This window comes from Hylaeus anthracinus, unplaced genomic scaffold, assembly GCF_026225885.1.
Source record: "Hylaeus anthracinus isolate JK02 unplaced genomic scaffold, UHH_iyHylAnth1.0_haploid 4, whole genome shotgun sequence".
In the NCBI taxonomy this organism is placed as follows: domain Eukaryota; kingdom Metazoa; phylum Arthropoda; class Insecta; order Hymenoptera; family Colletidae; genus Hylaeus; species Hylaeus anthracinus.
In genome coordinates, this window is record NW_026535289.1 from 6,731,681 (window position 1) to 6,753,322 (window position 21,642).

At 41.0% G+C, this 21,642-nt stretch overlaps 2 protein-coding genes and 1 non-coding gene across 9 annotated transcripts in view; 2 read left to right on the forward strand and 1 right to left on the reverse strand.

Annotated features, from left to right (window-relative positions):
- The window catches only part of LOC128894863 (protein furry), a 22,055-nt gene extending 12,646 nt beyond the window's left edge, over positions 1-9,409 (forward strand). For 5 of the 7 annotated variants that reach the window (XM_054156885.1, XM_054156891.1, XM_054156887.1 and 2 more), the window contains 20 exons: positions 1,556-1,660; positions 1,730-1,864; positions 2,012-2,280; positions 2,360-2,486; positions 2,548-2,738; positions 2,898-3,532; positions 3,602-3,767; positions 3,833-4,142; positions 4,228-4,531; positions 4,607-5,115; positions 5,202-5,510; positions 5,612-5,780; positions 6,214-6,386; positions 6,448-6,522; positions 7,131-7,304; positions 7,399-7,536; positions 7,620-7,801; positions 7,868-8,060; positions 8,122-8,881; positions 8,953-9,409. In XM_054156885.1, coding sequence (XP_054012860.1) covers positions 1,556-1,660; positions 1,730-1,864; positions 2,012-2,280; positions 2,360-2,486; positions 2,548-2,738; positions 2,898-3,532; positions 3,602-3,767; positions 3,833-4,142; positions 4,228-4,531; positions 4,607-5,115; positions 5,202-5,510; positions 5,612-5,780; positions 6,214-6,386; positions 6,448-6,522; positions 7,131-7,304; positions 7,399-7,536; positions 7,620-7,801; positions 7,868-8,060; positions 8,122-8,881; positions 8,953-9,116 — 5,088 coding nt within the window. In that variant the 3' untranslated portion in view covers positions 9,117-9,409. Of the gene's footprint in view, positions 1-1,555; positions 1,661-1,729; positions 1,865-2,011; positions 2,281-2,359; positions 2,487-2,547; positions 2,739-2,897; positions 3,533-3,601; positions 3,768-3,832; positions 4,143-4,227; positions 4,532-4,606; positions 5,116-5,201; positions 5,511-5,611; positions 5,781-5,901; positions 5,981-6,213; positions 6,387-6,447; positions 6,523-7,130; positions 7,305-7,398; positions 7,537-7,619; positions 7,802-7,867; positions 8,061-8,121; positions 8,882-8,952 lie in introns of those variants that run through there. The other 2 variants (XM_054156889.1, XM_054156892.1) reach the window with 2 other exon arrangements.
- Positions 860-932, reverse strand: Trnaa-agc (transfer RNA alanine (anticodon AGC)). Its single transcript has one exon. It is a non-coding gene; the product is annotated as a tRNA-Ala (tRNA).
- A 294-nt stretch (positions 9,410-9,703) lies between the features above and the next one.
- Positions 9,704-10,249, forward strand: LOC128894826 (A-kinase anchor protein 14). Its single transcript, XM_054156838.1, has 3 exons — positions 9,704-9,805; positions 9,876-10,061; positions 10,130-10,249. Exons 1-3 carry the CDS (start codon positions 9,704-9,706, stop codon positions 10,247-10,249), a joined length of 408 nt encoding a protein of 135 aa, XP_054012813.1.
- The last annotated feature ends 11,393 nt before the right edge of the window (positions 10,250-21,642 follow it).

Sequence of the window (21,642 nt, forward strand, 5' to 3'; positions counted from 1 at the left end):
GGCGCCGGGTATCGATCCCGGTACCTCTCGCATGCTAAGCGAGCGCTCAAACGATAGTTTATATTTTCACTGCAGTCTACTTTTGACGAAAGGATCAAAAGCGGATTCTAGAGGCGACGGGTATCGATTTCGATGATCTGTTTCCTTCGAAAGATCATTTTTATATTGAAAACTGATTTTTCTTAACACAGGAACAATGTTGTATTCTTTTGGGAGCACTTTACGCTTACTTTCTGAACCACTCTGTGCTGCTTGTTTGTTATTGTACATTACTTGTATGCTACTCTATGCTATTTCACTTCGATTAAATTTCCTTTCTCATCTTTTAAATAAAAACTGTTTTATTACTTCTAAAGGATCATCTACGTGACTCATTTCTTTAAAAATCTTGACGATTATTATTACTGAATTGTGAATGTTATGAATTCGTGATGTATCCTAATATGAAAGCATCCATTAATCGCGTATAGATGCAGTAATATAACTAACATGATCTTTGAAGGCAACATATACTGCATAATGTTTTTCATGTTAGCAAACACCATGGATACATAAAATTTGCAGTCTGTTTACAGCATTGATTGCCAAATTAATTTTATAAATATATTCCCTGCATTGTACCTCAAGGATTTTTTTTTTTAGATCTATGTTTTTCTCTTAGAAGTATTATGTTTTGTATTAATCAAATTTGTCGTTATAGTTCACGTTCTAATAACACGGCAGTCAATGTAAAATGAAATGATTTAGAATGATTTTTTGGACACGTATAATATTTGTTTCTTGTGTTCCTAAATTGAAGACTGTTTTGTATAGGTTTCGATGTTTATTTTCAGAAGAAAATTTTGTAAAAAATATATTTTGGAGGCGCCGGGCATCGATCCCGGTACCTCTCGCATGCTAAGCGAGCGCTCTACCATCTGAGCTACGCCCCCTTTAATCTGATTTACTGTGGGTATCATTGCGACGGTTCAATGTGATCTACTTTTGGTGAAAGGAATAAAAGAGAACTTTTTGAACATACTGGGCATCGACTATGGTGTCCCTGTTGTATGCTAAGCGAGCGCTCTACCATCTGACTTGCGTCCCCCTTTGATTTATTCTTTTTTATCAATTATAGTGAATTTTTATAAGTTACAAATCACATTGAGAGATTTACTACTATAATTTAAAAAAAGTTTCTAATCAGAAATTGTATGCACACCCTTTGAATTCAAGAATGAATTCGGTCATCGCTAAAGTCGATACTCCGCAGTGTGAGTATAGGGGTTCTTGGCAGCCGTCCTGCAGACACAGTCTCCAACAGGTCAATCACCTTTAAATTCAGCCCCAGTAGTGATCGTCTCAAGTATGCAACACGGGATGGGGAGTTCAGCTATTCTTTGAGAGCATTTAGAGCTTCAGCTTGTTCAAATTAAGACTTACGACATTTAAATTCAGACGATAATTTAATTAATTTAATCTGACCATTAGTCCTTGCAGGACTCTTTTATTATTATGTTAATTTCATTGAATTTTCAATTTTTTAAATTAAACTTTTAAGTATTTGTTTGTACAGTATTATGCAAGCGACATGGCGCGCGGTGGAGCCCGAAGGGAAGGTTGGGGTAGTGCCGAGGCAACGGAAATGGTCCTGAACAATTTATTTTACATAACTGCCAAGGTAGTATACACAGTTTAACATATTATTTTCCTGTCGTTCGTATACTATATTATATAATTTATTATACAGTTCTCCGACGAGCATCCCAAAGAGACAGAAGAACTTTGGTCGACCTTATGCGGTTGTTGGCCTAACAATCTAAAAGTCATCATACGTTATTTAATAATCGTCTCTGGGATGGCACCGCAAGAATTACTTCCATACGTAAGCTATCTCCCATGGAAACTTTTTATTTATTAACAGACTAAAAATATTAACATAATTTTCTGTCTATAATGTAAATCAACGACCATAAGGGATGATCTTTAATTGATACAAGTTAATAATACTATAATTTTTATTTGTATTCAGGCGAAACGCGTCGTGTTATATTTGGCAAGAGCTCGTCCAGATCGTTTGGTGGACGAAATGATGACCGAACTGCAGACAGTCGAGACATTAAATTGTCTGATCGAAAGAACCGAAACCCCGCCGTTTTACAGATTAACTAGCATGCGAAAAGCTTCCTCTCATAGTGACGCACCCGCCGCTGATCCTGGGAATCCTCCTCGCGATCTTGGTGTCGAGAAGGGTACCATTCATACGAAAAGACACTCTGGCGAAGATCCCGTCAAAACCGGGTAAGCTGTAAATTGCTAAAGAAGTATTTCAATATTTCAAATATATCAATTGTCTTAATGATGGGTTCTTTGGGTGCAGCTCGAAGTCTGATACAGCACTGCGAGCACTCGCTGGATTTCAAACCCCAAGGGCGGAAAAGACGAGGACTGCGAGCGGTCCGCCAGTTCTTCCTGATGATCTGTCCACTCCTACGACGGAAGCAGAGGTACATCGACTTTTTTCTTATCTCGTAACTTTGTGTTGCAATCTTTCGTGCTCGGTTCTAGTTGACCACAGACGAATCCTGTTACGGCGTACGTAATGGACCCGTGGGAGTAAACGGGAAAATTTCATGTGGCGGCGAGAAGTTTGATATCCCCCAACCGCATCCTCTACCAATGCCAGAATACGGCGGATATTTCGCGCCACTCACGGAGTATCTGCCGGATAGTTCGCAACCGATAAGTGGATTTCACAGGTAGAACTTTGTTGTTTAAGCAGTATCGTTAAATGAGGTTTCTTGCGCACCTTCTTACTTCAAAGTTTTGCGTAATTTAAAATAGATCAAGTTTCAACCATGTCGTCCTCCTCCTTTCAATTAAATAATTTACAAGTTTCATATGTTTGTGAATTTCAGATGCAACATCGCCGTGATGCTGCTCACCGACGTTGTTGTCGACGGTATACAACTCGACTGGGCTATCCATGTTCCCTTAATGTTGCACATAGTTTTCCTTGGCTTGGATCACTCTAGGCCTCTTGTAAGGGATCACTGTCGTTGTCTTTTGTTAAATTTATTGGTTGTCCTCGGAGATCATCGAGATCATCTAGGCGTAGCGCGGGTATTGTTAGCGTCAAAGACCGAACAATTGGGTTTAGGTCTTTCTACGCCCGCTTTGCCAGTACTTGAGCACAACTTCACCGAGGTTGATCCAGAGTTTGATAGTTACCTGTACGGTCCACCTCCCGCACCACCTCCCACAACCCCTCCTCCGTCGTCTTCGCCACCGCCGCCTTCTTCCTCTCCTCCTCCTCCGCCTCCACCACCGCCGCCGCCACCCCCTCCACCTCCACCACCGGATTCCTCCGTATTTAATTCGACACCTCCGCCTCCTCCCCCTCCCCCGCCGCCACCGTTTCCACCTTCTAATAACGGAACACCGACTCATTCACCGATTCCGAATTCAACATCCACCCCTCCGACATCAATGAACCACGTGCATCAGTCGGTGACGGACCACTGTAAAGATTATTCAAATACTCACGCATATGGTGAGAAATGAAAATGTCTATGATTTTATATAGCGCTTAAGCATGAGATTAATAATATCGATGCTATAGAATCACCGGTTTGTAACAATTGGACATCGACAACAGGATCAACAAACGTCGTACCTCCTGTTATTGTTACACCGGAAGATGCAAATAATTGGGTAGGGCCCCAACCTGGCCCGAATATGCCAATCCAAGATGTAATCAAATCTTTGATAAACTTCCTTGCATCTAGGTATGTTTAAAATCGTGCTCAAAAGAATACTTTTCCTGAACACACGACTATGTTTTTTATGATAGGATCAACCAACCATTGTGGAATTACGAAGATATGACTGCCAAAGTATGGTGGGTTCGCAGTGCTGAACAACTAACAGTATTATTGCGACACGTTTTGCGAGTCTTCAGAGATTCTTTGCCCCATGCTTTGGTTAGTCAACGATGGGCACAAACCGCGTTGCAGTTAGGCCTCTCCTGTTCATCGAGGCACTATGCAGGAAGATCACTTCAAGTATTCAGAGCATTACGAGTTCCTATTACATCTCGAATGTTATCCGATATCTTATCTAGATTGGTAGAAACGGTCGCTGAACAAGGGGAGGACATGCAGGTATTCGATGCATTCCTTTTTTTTTAACGACTTTCTTTAGTATTTCTATAGAATTATAATTATTTTATTTTAATTATCTGTATAGGGCTATGTAACAGAATTGTTATTAACACTTGAAGCAGCCGTCGATTCGTTAGAATCCGACTTCCGACCTCTCGATTTTATGAAAGAAATATTTAAATCCACTCCAAATTTGAACAATAAAGACCCAGCATCGGGTGGTTTGATTGGTGGAAAGCGCAGTCCAGGTGGAGGAAACGGTTATCCAGCTGGTCCTTATATGTTTTCTCATCTGAATCAAGGTGGACACACGAGAAGCACCAGTTACTCGGTTAGTTACTGCATGAAAAAATCAAGTGGCAGTAATTTGGCAACAAGCGAAATGAAAGGTTTGTAATGTCTATACCCACTGTTTGTTTATAAGTGAACTAATATCGATTCAATGATTGTAATTACTTTTACAGAATTAGACAATAGGTGTAACAAATACCCAAATTCTAACCTTTCGCGTTCGAGATCTGCTCAGTCATTGAAGTTATTGGGTGACTCGGCAACACAAGATGATAAAATGACTATTTTGGCACAACTGTTTTGGCTATCCGTATCCTTGCTTGAATCGGACTACGAACACGAATTTCTCTTGGCGTTGAGATTGCTCAGCCGTGTACTACATAGATTACCGCTGGATCGACCAGATGCTAGAGACAAAGTAGAAAAATTGCAACAGCAATTAAGATGGAATTCGTTTCCCGGTGTACATGCACTATTATTAAAAGGATGCACTAGTCCGAATACGTATGAACCAGTGGTAACATTATTGTCGCAGTTTACCCCGTTACTGGATCTGCCAGTTGTTGATCCAACTCAGAGTCTCGCATTTCCAATGAACGTTGTGTCATTGCTTCCCTACATGCTTTTAAATTACGAGGATGCTAACGAGTTATGCATTAGGAGCGCTGAAAACATTGCACAAGTACTATTACACATGAGTAACAATTATAACTATATAGTATGTTTCATTCTATAAGTTACATATGTGGAATATATTTTATTTCGTAGGTGAGTGCTGAAAAGGGAAAAAAATTGGAAAACTTAGGCACCGTTATGACATTATATAGCCGACGAACTTTTAGCAAGGAAAGTTTTCAATGGACAAAGTGTGTTGTCAAGTACCTTTATGACACATACGCTCATCTCAGTTTTAATATGCTTGCATTTCTGGTGGAAGTACTTGAGAAAGGTCCAGGAAGTGTTGCGCTACCAGTGCTTAGTATCATACATTGTATGTTACATTACGTTGATTTAGCTTCTCAAGCCGCTCAACCGATCAACACTGAACTTCTGAGAGTGATTTCAAAATACGTCGAGGTATGGTTGAACACTTCTTTTAAATGTTAGTAAATCGTAAGAAGTCACAATACTTGCAAACGTTTTTCGAATGTAGTTGATATGTTATGGTGTAATACTAGGGTCCCCATTGGAAAGAAGCCCTTAAAATATTAAAACTCGTAGTGACAAGATCGTCAACTTTAGTAGCACCACCTACTTCAGTGCACGGTTCATCCTGGGAATCTTCTTTAGCATCTCCGCATCCGAGCTTCACCGACACCGAAATATTTACCAAAAAAGAACTACCCGGTAAATGAATACACTTTAAACTATACTTTGCATGTGAATATTTAAAATCATTATATCCTTTTTTTCCTCTTACAATGCGGAACACGCTCACTGCATGGATCGCTTATCTGATGATGCACAGGTTGCGATAAAAATAATAATAACAATAAGTTGTAAATTACTCACGAAATATAGTTACTATTTTTTTAAATCAACCTCCATTTCGAATGCATGTTTTATTTAAAATCAACTTAAACTTTCAGAATTTTTTCACACACATCTCCATTACAATACATTGCACATACACTACCGTTCTCAAACTTACACATTTTATTAAAACAGGTAAAAAATACTTGTTGGGATATAGCAATTATTAAATTATTCTTTACATGTAAGTGTTTGTTTTAATATTGTTCGTCGTAAAATTGTATTGTAATCTTGTATTTGTAAATAGGAAGGACTATGGATTTCACATTTGACTTGTCTCAAACACCTGTAATCGGTAGACGGTGGCTAATACGTCAGGGTGTGGAAGAAAAATCACTTGGGTCTCCTCGATGTTCATTATCTCTTTCACCAGCCGAGAGTAATGCAGTTTCCGGTTGGAAAAGGCCGTGGATGTCTCAGGTTAGATGAGTAGTAAGGTTCGAATACAAACAAATTATATCTCAACAAAATCATTTTTTAGGGTCGAGTTAGAGAATGTTTGGTGAATCTTTTAACAACATGTGGGCAACGCGTTGGACTACCAAAGAGCCCATCTGTAAGTTTTTATCAGCTTAGTATTTTTTTCAAAAACTCGTGTGGTTTATACATTTTGTATTCAGTAGTTTATCCTATGGGAAATTACATCGTTTACTAAAACTGACTCTGGTTATGTACCCCTTTTTAGGATGAACACATTAGTTCAATGACATTATATAGCAAGGTAACAGGTTTCTTTAAATGCAGCCTGCACTCATTATCACAAGAGTACAAAAATATTTGTTTATACTTATATGTGATGTCTTATCAGTACAATATAACCACGCTTTAATATGCTTTGTACAAACGTTTTGACCTGCACAAAAAACGGGATAAAATCTATTCTGACTATTGTAGGATTATTATTAAAACGCAGTAGATTTTTGTGTAGCATGTTCAGCGTGCATTGTTGTAATTACTAAATTATCACTATACGAGGTACTATGCAAACAAGATCTCTGTAAACGAGTTCAATATTAGACACGTACGTGCACAATAATTGCTAAAATTCACAGCATCGTCACATAGCAAAAAAAAACAGAGTTGGAACTTCGTGTTGAACAAGGATCATATCGTTATTTTATCGTATTTCTTTTTATTAATTACAAATAAAAATTTGCAATGCAGGTAATATTCAGTCAAAGTTCAGATTTAATGGAAAGGCAGTCATCCATGGCTTCTTCGACGGAAGAAGTTTCTGGCGCAAATAACGATTTGAGCGGAGGGTCTAGAAGAGATGACGAACAGTTTGGCGTATTCAAAGACTTTGACTTCCTCGAATATGAAAGCGAAAGCGTTGAGGTTAGAATTTTAATTTCATATACCAGTTTTTATCTATATTTTAATCCATAGAAAAACATGTGTATGTATTCAAATGTTCATAAATGTATCGCAGGGTGAAAGTACTGATAATTTCAATTGGGGGGTGAGGCGACGTCCTCTTAGCGAAGGAGAAGAAAGAGAGCCAAGCTTGCGACAATTTGAGGAAAGCTTAAGTGAAAAGACTCAATCGTCCAGTAAACATACCAGCCGGGTAAATAAATAGTGATCAATTTTCAAATTTGAAAACAAAATCATAATGATAACCTTAATGAAATTATAAAACTAAAATAATAGCGTGGAGTGGCGGAGGAATCATCGGATGACGAGGCTGGTTCAGAATCACCTTTAGACGAAGTACCCGGTGGATCTGGAACCGGGCAAGAAGCAAATAATATTCCCGGAATGTTCCCTCCGTCCTCTCTTTCACTAATACCTAGTCGCACGCGTCATGATTCTTCGACAAGGTCTGACACATCGTAAGTTTCTCGTTGAATCATATTAAAGGTGCATTTAATCGAGTCATGTTTATTATTTGTACGCAGTGGTTCTAGCGCTGGAGATTTAGGAGACGTGACGCCTTGTAACGCATCGCCAAATCTCTCGGCGTTGATGCCTTTTAGACAAGCCGTGCGAGACGATGCCGAGGAGCTTTGGCGACAACAAATTCAAAATCTCATTACGCAGTCTCTATACAATACACTAGACTTTTTCCAACTGTTGAGCAGGATTGTGAAGGTAAGTAGGTTTATTTCATTTTCGTAACAACAAAGATTGTAATATTTCGTATCATTACTAGGATGTAAGCTGTAAATCTGTTACTCTCACGCGAGAAGCCAGTGCCTTATTGTGTAACGGCAGTCCTGCCTCCACCCAATTAGGTTATCATTTATCTAGTCACGCTGATCTACTTAGTTCAAAGGCTGAGCCACCTTTAATTTGGTTTTCAATTGCCGTTTTCGCGAATCAAAGATTGAACGAGTCCTTACGTTTTGGAATGTTAGAAATACAAGAGCATCTTGAAACATTTCTCGATAAGAAAGATCATGCTACCGAGTGTCTGGAAGCTGCCAAAGCATCAGCGAAACTACAAGCGTTAGGTGGTAGTCACACTACAGAGACAGGCCTTGAGGAGATGCTGCTAGACTTAGGCAGAGCCCTCTATAAGCTTCATCTTCAACTTTTACTTTTAATCGAAGCGTCGAATAAAATGTTAGGCACTCTCATGAACGCTGCCAGGAACGTACAAATTCCACTTCAAGATATGTCTACAGAAATTGCGAATATGAAAATTGCTCTAAGTAGAGCGCTCGAGGAAAGCACAGAGAGCGAAAGGGGTACACCAACTCCAACGCCTAGTCCAAGTCCTCTACCCGGTAGTGGCGCTGTCGAAGAAGTTGCTCGAGTCGCGGAACTACTTAGAAACGCTCGATGGTGTCCTGCCCTTGAAGCTGTAAGACTGCACAGAGCTCAGTGGCCCGGGGATCCCTTTCACGATGACGATGACGTGACGACTGCTGTTAATATGTATTGCAAATACTTAGGACAAGATAGATCTGGTATATATCTTATCATTACATGATGTACAACTACATTGTAAGTTACTTAATTGGTCATCGTTTCTTTACAGATATTTTTGTGGTTACACGAAAGGACGACGAGATGTCAGAGATATTTAGTAGATTAATGGAAAGTTTGTTCCAAATTTTAGCGGCTGTTACAGGCTTGGAAGCATCTACAAAGACTACTCGGTCTCAACAAGATAATCCTAATAACTCTAAAAGTGACTGTTAACTTGATAATAAGTATTAATATCATATTATAGGCAACTATTTGACTAAATTCAAGTCTTCGTATAATTTAATTGTGCGTGCGTTTTACCTGTGTATTTAGATATCTTGTATACGACTATAGACGTATGTATGTATGTATATCTCGAATAATTGTCATAGCGATTAGAGAAACATGCACGAGCGGAAGCACGAAGTCGTCGATTTTCTCATTTCTTTTTTTAACACGAATGCAATGATGAATGTATGTAATTATTTGGCGAAATAAATTCTCAAAAACTTAAAGAAGCAAAATAACCTCCCCTGCGATCTCTAAACCCTAGAAAGATGATACTAGGTAAACAACGTTCTATGTTCAATGTTACCCCTGGAATCGAAAGTAGCCACCCTTACCAATCTTATCGTAGTACGACCAATTTTATTGAAAGGCTTGTCAATAATGCAATTGAAAATGCAGTGAAGATTATAGGAAACATGGTTTGCAGAATAAATGCAAATTTTTATTTTTGTGATCACATTTGCCGATATAAGTCTTAAATTATTTAGGGTCCCCTCTTCTATGATCACCGATCTGGCAGATATATGCGAAAAATGGGCTACCACGGGAACGAGTGGCCTACATGTGGCAGTTTTTCTATTCGAGGGGGTCTAGAAAGCGTGATTAAAGAAATGGAGTCATGGAATTTATCAGTAGTAATTATTACTAAACTATTTGTTTTTAACAAATAGTGAACATGAATATTCTTATTCAGATGTTCTGTAGGCTTTAAAGGACTGGATGTTTCATGCGTTCTTCATTGGTCTTCAACGTAAAAATGGTACAGAATTTTACACGTACCAGGTTCTTTGGAGTGTTCCAACTCCAGCATATCCTGAACCTCAAGTGACGGTCAGCGTGTTTTTTTACATTGCAGCAAGCCCTGTTTACCCCTCTCATTACCCCATCGATGTGGGTTGTTTTACGTATTTCAGTGACATTAAGAACCATTCTAATATCATATATTTATTTGTTCTCAGGTCTCGTATGGTTACGAAGGATATCAATTTTTACATAAATTGAACATGATCTTCAGGCCCAAATTTTTGTACGATATCTTGGATATGAAAACGTTGATGTTTAAATCTTTCAATTTCTGATATGCCATAATCTCACCACTCTCTGTATGAATCGATGTTTGTTCTTAAATTTCGATTGACATACGCCCAAGCTGAATATACTGCTACAAATACCCAAACCCTTTAACATAAACGAATAATAACGTGACTTCTGAGAAGCATATGCGCCATGTAAAGTGTCGTAAAAGTAAGGGTGTCATATTCCTACGAATCAGACGTGCGCCCGGTGCACTTTAGTCAAGTACCGGACGTGGGTTTACATCAATTGGTCAAGCAATAAGAGCAGGTGACAGCCGCAGTGAAAACTACAGCTACTACGAGTGTCGTTTTCGTTAACATTTGCGCGGCCCGCAATAACTCGTCACCGTCAACCTTGTTGAAACGTTTCCAATTCGCAAATTCGGAGTATCTCCTAAACGTAAATATTTAATTTGTACTTATATTTGTCAACTCTGTCGAGATCGAAATATATTTTCCAAGAAGAAATTCTGATGTGTCCAACTTGAAATCAGTTAATCAAAACTTCAGTACAATCTATGAACTTAATTTTGTTCTTTTTATTATAATTCTTTAAATTAGGCAGATCCCTTAATTACTTTTTCAAACTTGAATCTTTTTTACTTTCTTTTGCTTTCCTTCCTTTTCATGTGTGGTTTGTCTTACCGAAGAATGCTGTAATTCCAACGGACCTCTCCCGCGTAGTGTATGCCACGCACTTGCCGTTTAGAAAAGATCTATTTAAATTTCCACCGAGTACTTACACCGAGGAGGTGTAAACCGTGCGTTGGTCTTTCGAACGGTTTCTCTGTTTTTTCACCCACCATTCGGTTTCGGTGATACCGAGGACAAATAGAAGACGATTTCAAAACCTGAGAGGGACTTCACCGTGGTTTCGTGCACATGGTGGTCGGATGACACTGGGAGGTCTGTGTTTCTCGGCAGGAGCCTGGAATATCGACAACCACGTGTCGAGCATATCTGACTGGGTCCACGCGACGTATACCCCTTTGGTCTCGCCAAAGTTTATAATAAATACCACTTCACATATCCTAACGGCCCATTAATTTCTTTTACTTTCAAAAAAATTGAAGGTGGACATAAGAAAAAAAATAACATATAAAATATAACGCATTATAATTAGGGAAAAGATTTAAATTAGCTTATTAAGGCAAAAAATAATAAGCATAAAATGAAAGGCTACAAGCTCTATATATACAGTCTTGATGTATTTAATATTTATCTCTATACGACGATGACGGGTTTATTGATAAGAATAAATGATACAATTATTATTCTAACAACAAGTAGTTTTAGTTATAGTTAATAAATGTGTATTGCTATATTGCTATTACTATATCGCAGTTTGTGTCCTCGTGCTACATAATTATGTGCTATAGTTCTTTGACCCAGCAGAGAGCAGGTCAGAAAAGATTTGTCTCCTGAAACCCGAGTGGAAATAGGCCAACAAGTGCGGTTCTTTATGGTGATCGTATTACCAAAGTGTTTAAAACTCCATTAGAATTATGTATATTATGTCGCAGTCAACTAGCAGTCAGTTTAATTCAAGATATGAAATCATTTAAACTGCTCAATGCATCCCAATGAAAGTATACATTTAAATTTTACAAAACAGATGAAAAATAGTGTTTAATTTCATTTACAATGCCCATTCCAGCATGAACTTTTTCACTTTCATGAACTCTGTATCTCGATTTTGTTCGGCTACATCAATCGGACGGGCAACTGCGCGCCCACGTGCCGCGCATCCCTGCGGCTCGTGCCCGTGTTTAGGACAACTGAAATGGAAAAACGGAGGTATACGCTTCCACAAACAATCAGTAGAAATATGTGGGTCAAAAGTTAGCCGGCATTACCGACCACCGTTGCCTATTTATACGGTGAAGAATTTTTTGTCCGCGCCGTGTCCTAAACATCACATCCGCCGAGGTGCGTTCTCCACGGACCGCGTTTTACCGCGATCGCGGCCAACCGATGAAGGAAAGCAACAGGAAAGACGGAGAAAGAACGCGAAAGGAACCACCGCTTCACTTTCAGCAGCTTCAAACATCCGCTGCACCAGCCGCCGCCAGATCTCGTTTTTACCTCTCCTTCTTTTCCCCTTTAACGCCACGTCGAAGAGACACACGCTGTTCCTTCATCTCGCTTCCTTTCAGGGTTGGAGAGACTAATTAGCGATTTTGAACAAGAATCGAGTAGCCAGGATATCTGTTCACCACGCGTGTACTGAAATTTTGCTTTCTTACAACTAATAAGTAAGGGATTAGAATTTGTAAGAGTTTAATCACAGGGTAAGAGTGACTTGCTTCTGTTCTGTCAATCGATTATTACGGTATTAAAAATAAAATCTCTCTTTCACTCTTCTAACGCAACTGCAAACTTGTTAGATTAGATTCTGTATCGCGCTCAATACTATCCTAAGACGAGGCGCAGGATGATTCAGAACATCGTCTGGGCGGAGTATCTCAATATCGGGGTGACATCAGATGCAAGGCACATCTGGAGCGAACCGAGTGGACACGTCGACCGACCTCCTTCGAGAGGAGAAACAAGAAGGGGGATGTCCGTCGCGCGTGAACGGTGAGACACGTACGTACCCACGTGCAAGGCTACGTTTTGAATCACCAGCTGCCGATTCGCCGACGACTCCAGGAACCCTGGAGACGACGGACTAAAATTAGCGGCCAAGCGCCCCCGCTTAGCCCTTACATGGCCACGCCACGGGCACACGCGCGGCTACTCTCAGAGAGGGTGAAAAAAGAAAGGTGGAAACAACAATAATCGAGCTCCTACCGCCACGGCTCGATCGTATGCGAAATGTCACAGCTGGACCATTCGTACTGGTCAGTATCGGCGATAAGCGTGTCAACCCCACCGAGGAACAGTTAACACGCATAAAACTTCCGCTGTAAATAGTTCGATCCCCGACCAGCTGCACGTGGCGGATAGATTATTTCCCGTTATTGAGATCAGCTTTTGTTGGCAATCGTCCAATCCATTCCTTAAACATCTTTGCTCGTTATTCGCGAAACCGTGAATAAGTGACTCGCGTCCTTCGCGAGCCATTCGGGAACTTTGCTCGTAGCAGCAGATTGCGCTTTGTCAACATTTTTTGGAGGAGAGCTCTCTTATGACGTGCCCCTTTTTATCATAGCAAGGGACAGGAAGTACCACAGGAAGGATTACCGTCTAACCACATGGCTCCTGTGTGAATGAACGGCGTAATGAACAAACTCGCGGTAGCTACGATAAGACAATCGAGCCGAGACCTTGTTAAAGAGTCTGTGTTTACTTTAAAGATAAAAAGAATTGATATTTTTGTTGTTATATTTCCTGAAAATTTCCGGTCCTGGAACGTTATGCTTTAAAGCGAACCTTGGTAAATGCACCTGAAATATAATTTCAAGCATTTAGCTACGACTAACTGATTAAATTATCGTCAACAGGAATGCGGGACTCGAGAAGAATCAAACGCCTGGGAACGATCAGTTGGGGTTTCGAGTTTAAAGTTACGGGTCGTTTCGCGCCCCTTTCGCGATCGATCTCCCAAGTCAAGCAAGAATCCGAGGAATCCGCTCCTATCGCGTACACGTACGTTCAGGTTCATTGTCCTCGATATCTGGTAGGCCACGGAACCCCGAAACGGGAGATCCCTTTGGTCTCGTCGTGGTGCTGGAGCTCCGATCCAACTACATCTGCGCCGAGCGGATGCAGCCTGCATTTTATGGCCGCCCAATGCAACCGATTCTCATTCGTGCACCCGTACTCACACCCTCCGCCACTTTCAGCGCACGGTACAACGACTTCTATAATTAGATTTCCTTCCCTTTAGCTTAGACACCTTCGAGCATGATCTCCATTTGCCCCGCGAATCGCCGAAGCCCGCCACCTGGGTTGCGAGCATCGCCCCGTAGGCGTAGGCGCAAGTTCGCGCGATTAAGGACTTCTGGTTTCATCGTTGACCCTAAAGTTTCTGTGTTATTTAACACGTTGACTGTCAGACAAATATTCTTTAAAGTTTCTACTAAAATGAAATATTATTTAAACTATTGGAGACTGCATAATCAAACATTTATCTTTGTACTATTAACAAGTTGAACGCCACGTCATCCAGATGTGGGTGACAGGGATTTTCGCTAAGGAATTAAAAAATTCCTTCTGAAGATCAGATGTTAAAGAAAACAAGTTCGGATAGGATCCGTGAATTTTGATCAGGTTGTAAAACTAAATGCTAACACAAATGTAGAGTGTAGAGTATCCAATTGTATAGAATAAAATTTTAGCTTCTTAAGTATTTTTATGACTATGTCTGCCACTGAAAGTGTTAATTGTATGTTTTGTTTTTAGATTATTGCTAGCCCTACGAGTTGATAAAATTTCAATTCCTCAAGGATATCGAATGACCCAGAAGCGAAACTTAGGGGAAGGTATCCTGGGGTTGACGCTGTCGGGAACCTTTTAGACGCGCTATCAATCCGTGAACTTGATCGGCCTGGTCTCGAGCACTACTTCTTTCGTAGCGTATCTCTGTTCAAAGGTCGATCAACTTATTGGTAGAAACTCTTAAATAATCGACATGTTAACCCATTCGTGGTCGAAGCCAGTTGACTCGTGGCGCGTTTTTCTATCTGAACGTTGATCGCGATGTCGTTGCTCGGATACCGATCTACATGTACGACGTGCTGACATTAAAGGCACACCCGTGGACGTTACAGGTTTCACGCCGGCTATTTCGAACAGGTTGCGCTCGGATCTATTTTTCGATTGGCATCGACCGGATCCATGGATCCACGCTTCTGACGACAGGTAGCCAGAAAAATAATTCAAATGACGACGATTAAATCGAGGCACGATCTATAAGTGCTCTTTCAGGTGCCAAGAGCAGGCATCCTCGTAATTATAAACGCCTAATCGCTGGTGATTGGCCAGCAGTTCGCAGAACCTTTATATCGTCAATTTCGCGTAATTCGCGCCGAACTGAAATTTACATTCGATCTCGTTCCTTTTATTATTTATCTTCTCGTGTTTCTTGCACATCTTTCCAATCGTTCCTCGCTTGCAACATACTTTCACTATCATCTTTAAATTTTACTTTGTACGTCTTTGATTTTACCAATAAATGTTTCGTTCTTTGTTCCAATAGGACTAAAACCATCCCCGTCACCGAGCGATTTTCACGAGGGCGTTTTTACAAGCTCTTGGCATCGATCTCGTATTTTCCTCGTTGGCAACTCCCACTTGGTCCTTTGACGAGCATCGAGAAGTCGATCCTCGCATAAAGGGTTCTATCCTGGCATAATTAAATGTCCAAGCTCCTGTCCAAGCTGCATTGTTTTCCCATCGTGGAGACAAAGAGGAATCGGCGGGATAAGATTCGTGGTTTCTTATTCTTAGGTCGAAGGAAGGAATCTCATTGTGCAACATTGGCGCTTCTTTCAAACCATTGCCAAGTTCGTAATCATCGTCGCTCGAGTTGGTACGAATGGTCCTTAAAACATTTTAAATTAAATTTTTCTACGAACACCTCATACCTAAAATTTTCAAACGACAGCGACTGTACTGTTCTAGAATCAAACGAAACCACTTGGACATATCGAACCGATCGTTTGTAAAACGCCGAGAAGATTGGAAAAGTTGGATTAAAAATTTGATACTACGAACCTTGCAGACTTTGCGCGTTGTATTAGCTTGGCAACCCTATCCGATCCGTCCCTGATCCGCATGCAAATACGAGCTATACTTAGAGACGTCCGATTTCCCTCGTTACGACAACAGATCGCATTTTCGTCTTCATCGACCTTAATCATTTCTCGCAGAATTTGTCCACGGTACACAATTATAGCTTAATCGAATTTGCTTAGAACACATTTCTCGTACCGGTAGCAAACGAAAACCTTCGCCTAAAATTAGACTCGAAGTCGCTTCCTTTCGCAGATTTCCGTTGTGAACCCTTTAAGATAATTTCCAACGCTTCCCACGGTGCAACGTTCGTCGTTACCGAGACAGTATTAAGATAAGATGGTCGATGAGCCTCTACTTGCGCCTGGATTCTTCAATGGGCCACTAGAAACAGGAAATCTGAATGAGCATCCACGTGTACATGCACCGTGCAGACGCGGAAGGTCACTTGAAGACGAACAGCATTTTTGATGACACGGAAAGGGATCTGGTGCGCGGGTGGCATTTAAAAACATCCTTACAGTGACAAAACAAACTCGTGTTTCCACATAGTTTATCAACGTCGCGTGCATTTACACCATAATTATTATTTGTATTATTTTATAATTATACGTGAATACAGGATAGGTAAAGCGAAGAGATCCATGAATCATCCTCTCCCACGTGGTAATAAACATCTTCCTACTAATTTTCTAATTACGGTGCGTTAAATCATATGGCGGACCACCCTCTCAACCCAGACGCGTGCGCGCGTAAACCTAAAGCACGTGTTACTCTCCTGAAGCATTCGAACTTTCTATTTCTCGAGTTTTTTAAATTTTCAATATAGTAAATGCACCTAATTTTGACACTTTCGATTTGCTAGTAATTTGCTGATATTTTATCCATATTACAACGAAACGTTATAATGTAATCATACGTAATTATACCAAATGCGAATTGCCAGAAAGGTGTCGTTAATTGAGACATATTTCTTACTTGAAATATCCCGTTTCGAAACTTTTTTACATTTTCAGATCTGGATTTGTTCCGAAAGAGATGAATGCACATGCGTGCGAAGGGAAGTTGGTGGAAAAGAAAGCGCCTGGAGAGGGGAGATAGGAAAGGAAGGAAAGAGACGGAAGAAGGGCGCGTGTCGGTCGCGTGCCCGTTACCGCTGGTGACTCGGTGTCTGCGACCCTCGTGCCCTTTAACCCCTCCTACGCTTTTCCACTGGCTGATTTTTGAGTGGGGCCAATGGTCCCACCAGGCTATCAAAGATATCGATCATTCAATAACTCTATATGAACTCTTAACTGGATGCGTCGATACAAACTATTTTATCTTCTACATTTTTTTTATCTTGGAATACTTTCACCAAATGCTAGCCCTCTCGAAGCATCAGGTATTTTGAACGAAACCTCTTTTGGAAATGGAGTACTCTGTTCGACAAACAAAAATAACATTTTAACTAAACTGATTAGAAGTTTGTAGGAGGGGAGAGGATGGGGAGAATTCCCCGAATCCATCAGCGAACTGTTCAGGACCACGACCTCAGCTCCCTCATCGTCTAGTCCACTTCCTCTTCTTCCGTCCCCTTCATTTTTTCATCTCCTCCTTGAAGCCGTCTGGACGACGGCAATGGAAGAAAGAAAATCAAACCAGGGAGGATCGAGGGTGGCACGTGGTCTGTATGCCAGGCAATAGAAGAACCACCTACTGCAACAGGAGATGTATCCATCGGAAAGCAGACGCCTCGCCGAACAATCATCGAAACGGTATCCGTCCCCCGGTTAACGGATCGTCCTTCGAGCCGCTGCGTTCTGATGCTTCTGATAGCCGATGTCGAAACGGAAGTCATCAGCATTCTCCAGATTTCAAACCAGCGAACCCTGTAGTCGTTAATCTCATTAATCATATTTCTGTCACGGATAGATCGGTGGACTTTTTTTTCTATGAATATAACGTTTGCATTAATGTTCTAGGATTCGTTAGTGTGATGTGCCATTTCGAAAGAACGATTTTAAGACTTATCGTTAGTAATAGATCACAAAGTATTGCTTGTCATAGCGAAAAGACGATTAATAGGCGGTCGAGTGTTAACATAAAAGTTCTCGAGACCTGAAACGAGAAACTATTAGCCTCTCGAGTAACGATGCTTTAAAGATCTGGTACTTGCAATCAGCTGATTGCCCGTTCAAAGTAAATTCCTGTACGCTTACCGGTCGAATTTAAATGCATGGTGGACACGGCATTGTAAAGCGGTCTCGTTCTTGCGTTCGTTGCGCGCAAAACAAAAAAGGAAAGAAAAATTACGTGAATGTAAACCGGCAACAAGAGGTTTTGCGAGAGAGAGAATGCCTCGGTCTCTTTCTGGCGTTCGTCTACGTACGTCTCGATCGAGATCGCAGACGGTCCGGCCGAGTGTAGAATTTCGTCGTGAAATTTTTGTGAATGAGCCCTCGTGACTCGCGCATTTTGAATGGAAACCGACAGGCCGGTTTTTACGAAAGCACTGTGCTGGCACAGGATGCGGGTGCGGACGAAGGGGGTGCTCATTTTTATCCTTTTTAATTCTTTTTCCTACGCTGCCAGGAGGAGATAAGAGAGGGGGAGGAAGAGAGAATACAGCCAGCTGATCGCCTCCGCGTTTGAAAAGGTTTTGCAAAATGCGAGCACGTGCTCGTGTGCGTGACCCTCTTTAGATTTGCATGCCTGCTTGCCACCTGCGAAGCCAGTTCGTTCCACAATCCGATCGGCACGCAATTAATCGCGGGATCGCTGCAGTTTCTTGTTCACCATAAATTTAATTCACAGAAGACTCATTGATTACCAAGTAATAGTGTACTGCAAATTATCTTCTCAATTTCTAGTCGTTAAACAAGAGTGGAGAACCATCTCACCCATATACGGATGGCAGTGCTCTTCACTGACGAACTAAAAAATTTAAATGATATTTATGAATTTTTACGAAGTTACAAAAATACCACGATAGATATTTATGTAGTATCCATTAGTCTAAATAATATTAAATTCTTTTAGCAGAAATGTTCAAGAATATTTGTCTGGCAGTGAACGTGTTATAAATAATCAAAGAAGAGTATTTCTTCGATTAGACTGTATTAAAAAATTGTGACAAAAAGCGTTCTCCCGTGATTTTAATAGGAGACAAATGGCGAAGAGTGTAGCGACGAATCGCAATACATAAAAACGATATACAGAAAGGGAATAAATCGGTGGGAGGGAGCAAGAGGGGTGGAACAGGCGGCTGCTCGCTGTCTCCGGAAGGAACTGTCTCCCTTTATATCCAAAGACATTCCTCCAAACATGAGCCAACGTGCTCCATGACGGTGTTCTCCCCTCGTAGAAGCACTTCCACGGATGTCCCCACCCTGTGTTAACCTCTTGCACCCGAAACTAAATTAAGGGTCGTTCCGGTCGGGATTTTTTTGCCCTTGATACTCTTTCATTTCTTTGCTCGCATTTAACTAACTCTCCTTCGTGGACGATTCTCGAACTTTGTCACGTATAAGTATCTTCTTCCCTCGTATCACGTTAGATCTACCACCTATCTTTAACGCAGAGAATTTCTTTCTTTTTATTTTGTTTAGGGTGTTAGCCTTCTTCGAAACGCTTGGAAACCACCACTTTGGAGTCTCGAGGGCTGGTAAAAACGTGACGAACAACGAATTATTCGCATAGAACGAGTACTGGTGTAATGAGTCACGTACTGTAAATAGAAAATTGTCATCTAAGACCCCCAGTGTCATTGCACCCTAGGTCCTAGAGGACGTGCAGCTAGAAGAGGAGACAGATGAAAGTTGGAAGTACACGTAGACGGCTGAAAATCTCGTCTGGCTCGGTGCCAAGAACTTAGAATCTTGTCATCTTCTTCATCTGCGTCTCCTCCCATTCTCCAGCGCAAACTTCTTTGCCTGCCTTCGCTGGAGGCAATCAATTAAATGGTTCTCGTACAGTTTTCAGTCGTCTTTACGACGATCCACGGAATCGTATCTTTCCGATTCGTTCTCTTTGTTCACGGTAATTATTCTCTCTGAAGGACTTTTTCGTCGACGAGATACTTTTTGCAATCCTCGTCGCAATGTGAAAGGCGTTATTGCATATTTCAAATAAATGTGTTCGTCATAAATTTTCATGTACAGATTTCAGAGTGTTACCAAGTATTACATCAAGAGGAGCAATTATTTATACTTGTAGAAATTCGTATAGCTTGCCAAAATAAATATGCGTACAAAGTTTGCAACGGTTCTCCGAAAACAAATAATTGAGTACATCGTTTTAGGGTCACAAACTAAACGAGCCTCTTAACCCTTTCAACTCGACTTTTTCCTGTTTGTATTCTATTTGTTTCTCTTTTAGAAATGAATCGTATTAAACTAGGGTTGGCTGTATACCAAAGCCTCTAGTCGAATAAGAAGACACAATTTGGCGCGAATGATTTTCATTTTTTTCATATATGTTCCTGTAAATCTTGTAATTTGGCCAAAATCAAAAATATTCACTGGGACATGTACGTCTCACTAGTGTCGAAAGGGTTAAATGCAGGGAATGTAACGTACAAGAAGAGTATTGGAAAAGTTGCGAACAAAGAAGTTGAAGAGGAGTAGGGTTTCAAGGTAAGTGGAGAAGCCTTTCCACTTTTTGTCTCGTACACGTTTGCCTGATTTGAATTAGAAAATAGAATTCGCGGGGCCGCGTCATCCTCTGCGAATCCCCGAATCGTGAATTCAGGATTCCAATCTGTACGTTCTACCTTGTCCCGCGAGTGACCGTGGAATAGAAGAGAGGTGGTTTACCCGAAGAACACGGCAGCTGCATCGAGCCACCGGCCTGAAAATAGCACGGCAACCCCATGCCGAGGCCGTAGAGCGAAGTCGAAGTCCTCTCCCTACGTCGGTATATACTGCGGCTTAAAAAGCCACCCACCTACGAGCCTTTTAAATAGCGATTGCGTGCTTTTCCCTTTTTTTCCAGCAGAATCTTCTCGCTAAATGACATGCCCGAGGAAAGGGGGAGTGTACCGACGCTGATTTATAAGAAGAACCAGGCGTTTCCGGATACTTCTCGCGACGATACCCGGTTACGCTCCACGCAGCATTTATTTTCCACCGAACGATCCCGCTAACCAGGATTACACCTAATGACTCTGTTTTCCCTATTCGACGAAAAAAGCGTACCTCGTTTCGACGAGCCACTTTTTCTCTTTCTTTGGCACGAGTCTAATTAACTGTCGTGAACAGATTCATGAACTTTTAGCCTTCGTACAAAAGATTGCAAAAGACGTTTATTAATTTTTCATTGAAAATTTCTGAGTAACCGACTCCAAGGAATCCAGATTCGTCGTATCATCGTTTCACGAACTCTGAATCAATTCGATTCCTCTGTTCGCGTTTATTTATAGCGTTCTGGATAATCTGTGCCATGGCAACGACAAAGGGTGTTTCAATAAATGGAAGGAAAAGGATTGAATTTCGATTTATCCACAAGGTACTTAACAGTTCCAATATACTTTACTTAAAGTTTCCATCTAGATGAGAATCTTGACCATCTCTGGACGAGCTAAAATTTTCGATCTTATTTCAGTGAGTAATTGACGATGCACGTGGTATCGCGACACATGTAGTCAGTTCCTCCTCTTTCCTCGTGACGGTTTATACGTGTTTCCTCCTCCGCCACCTGGAGCTCCTCCAAGTGCGCCGAAAATACGCGTTTTACGC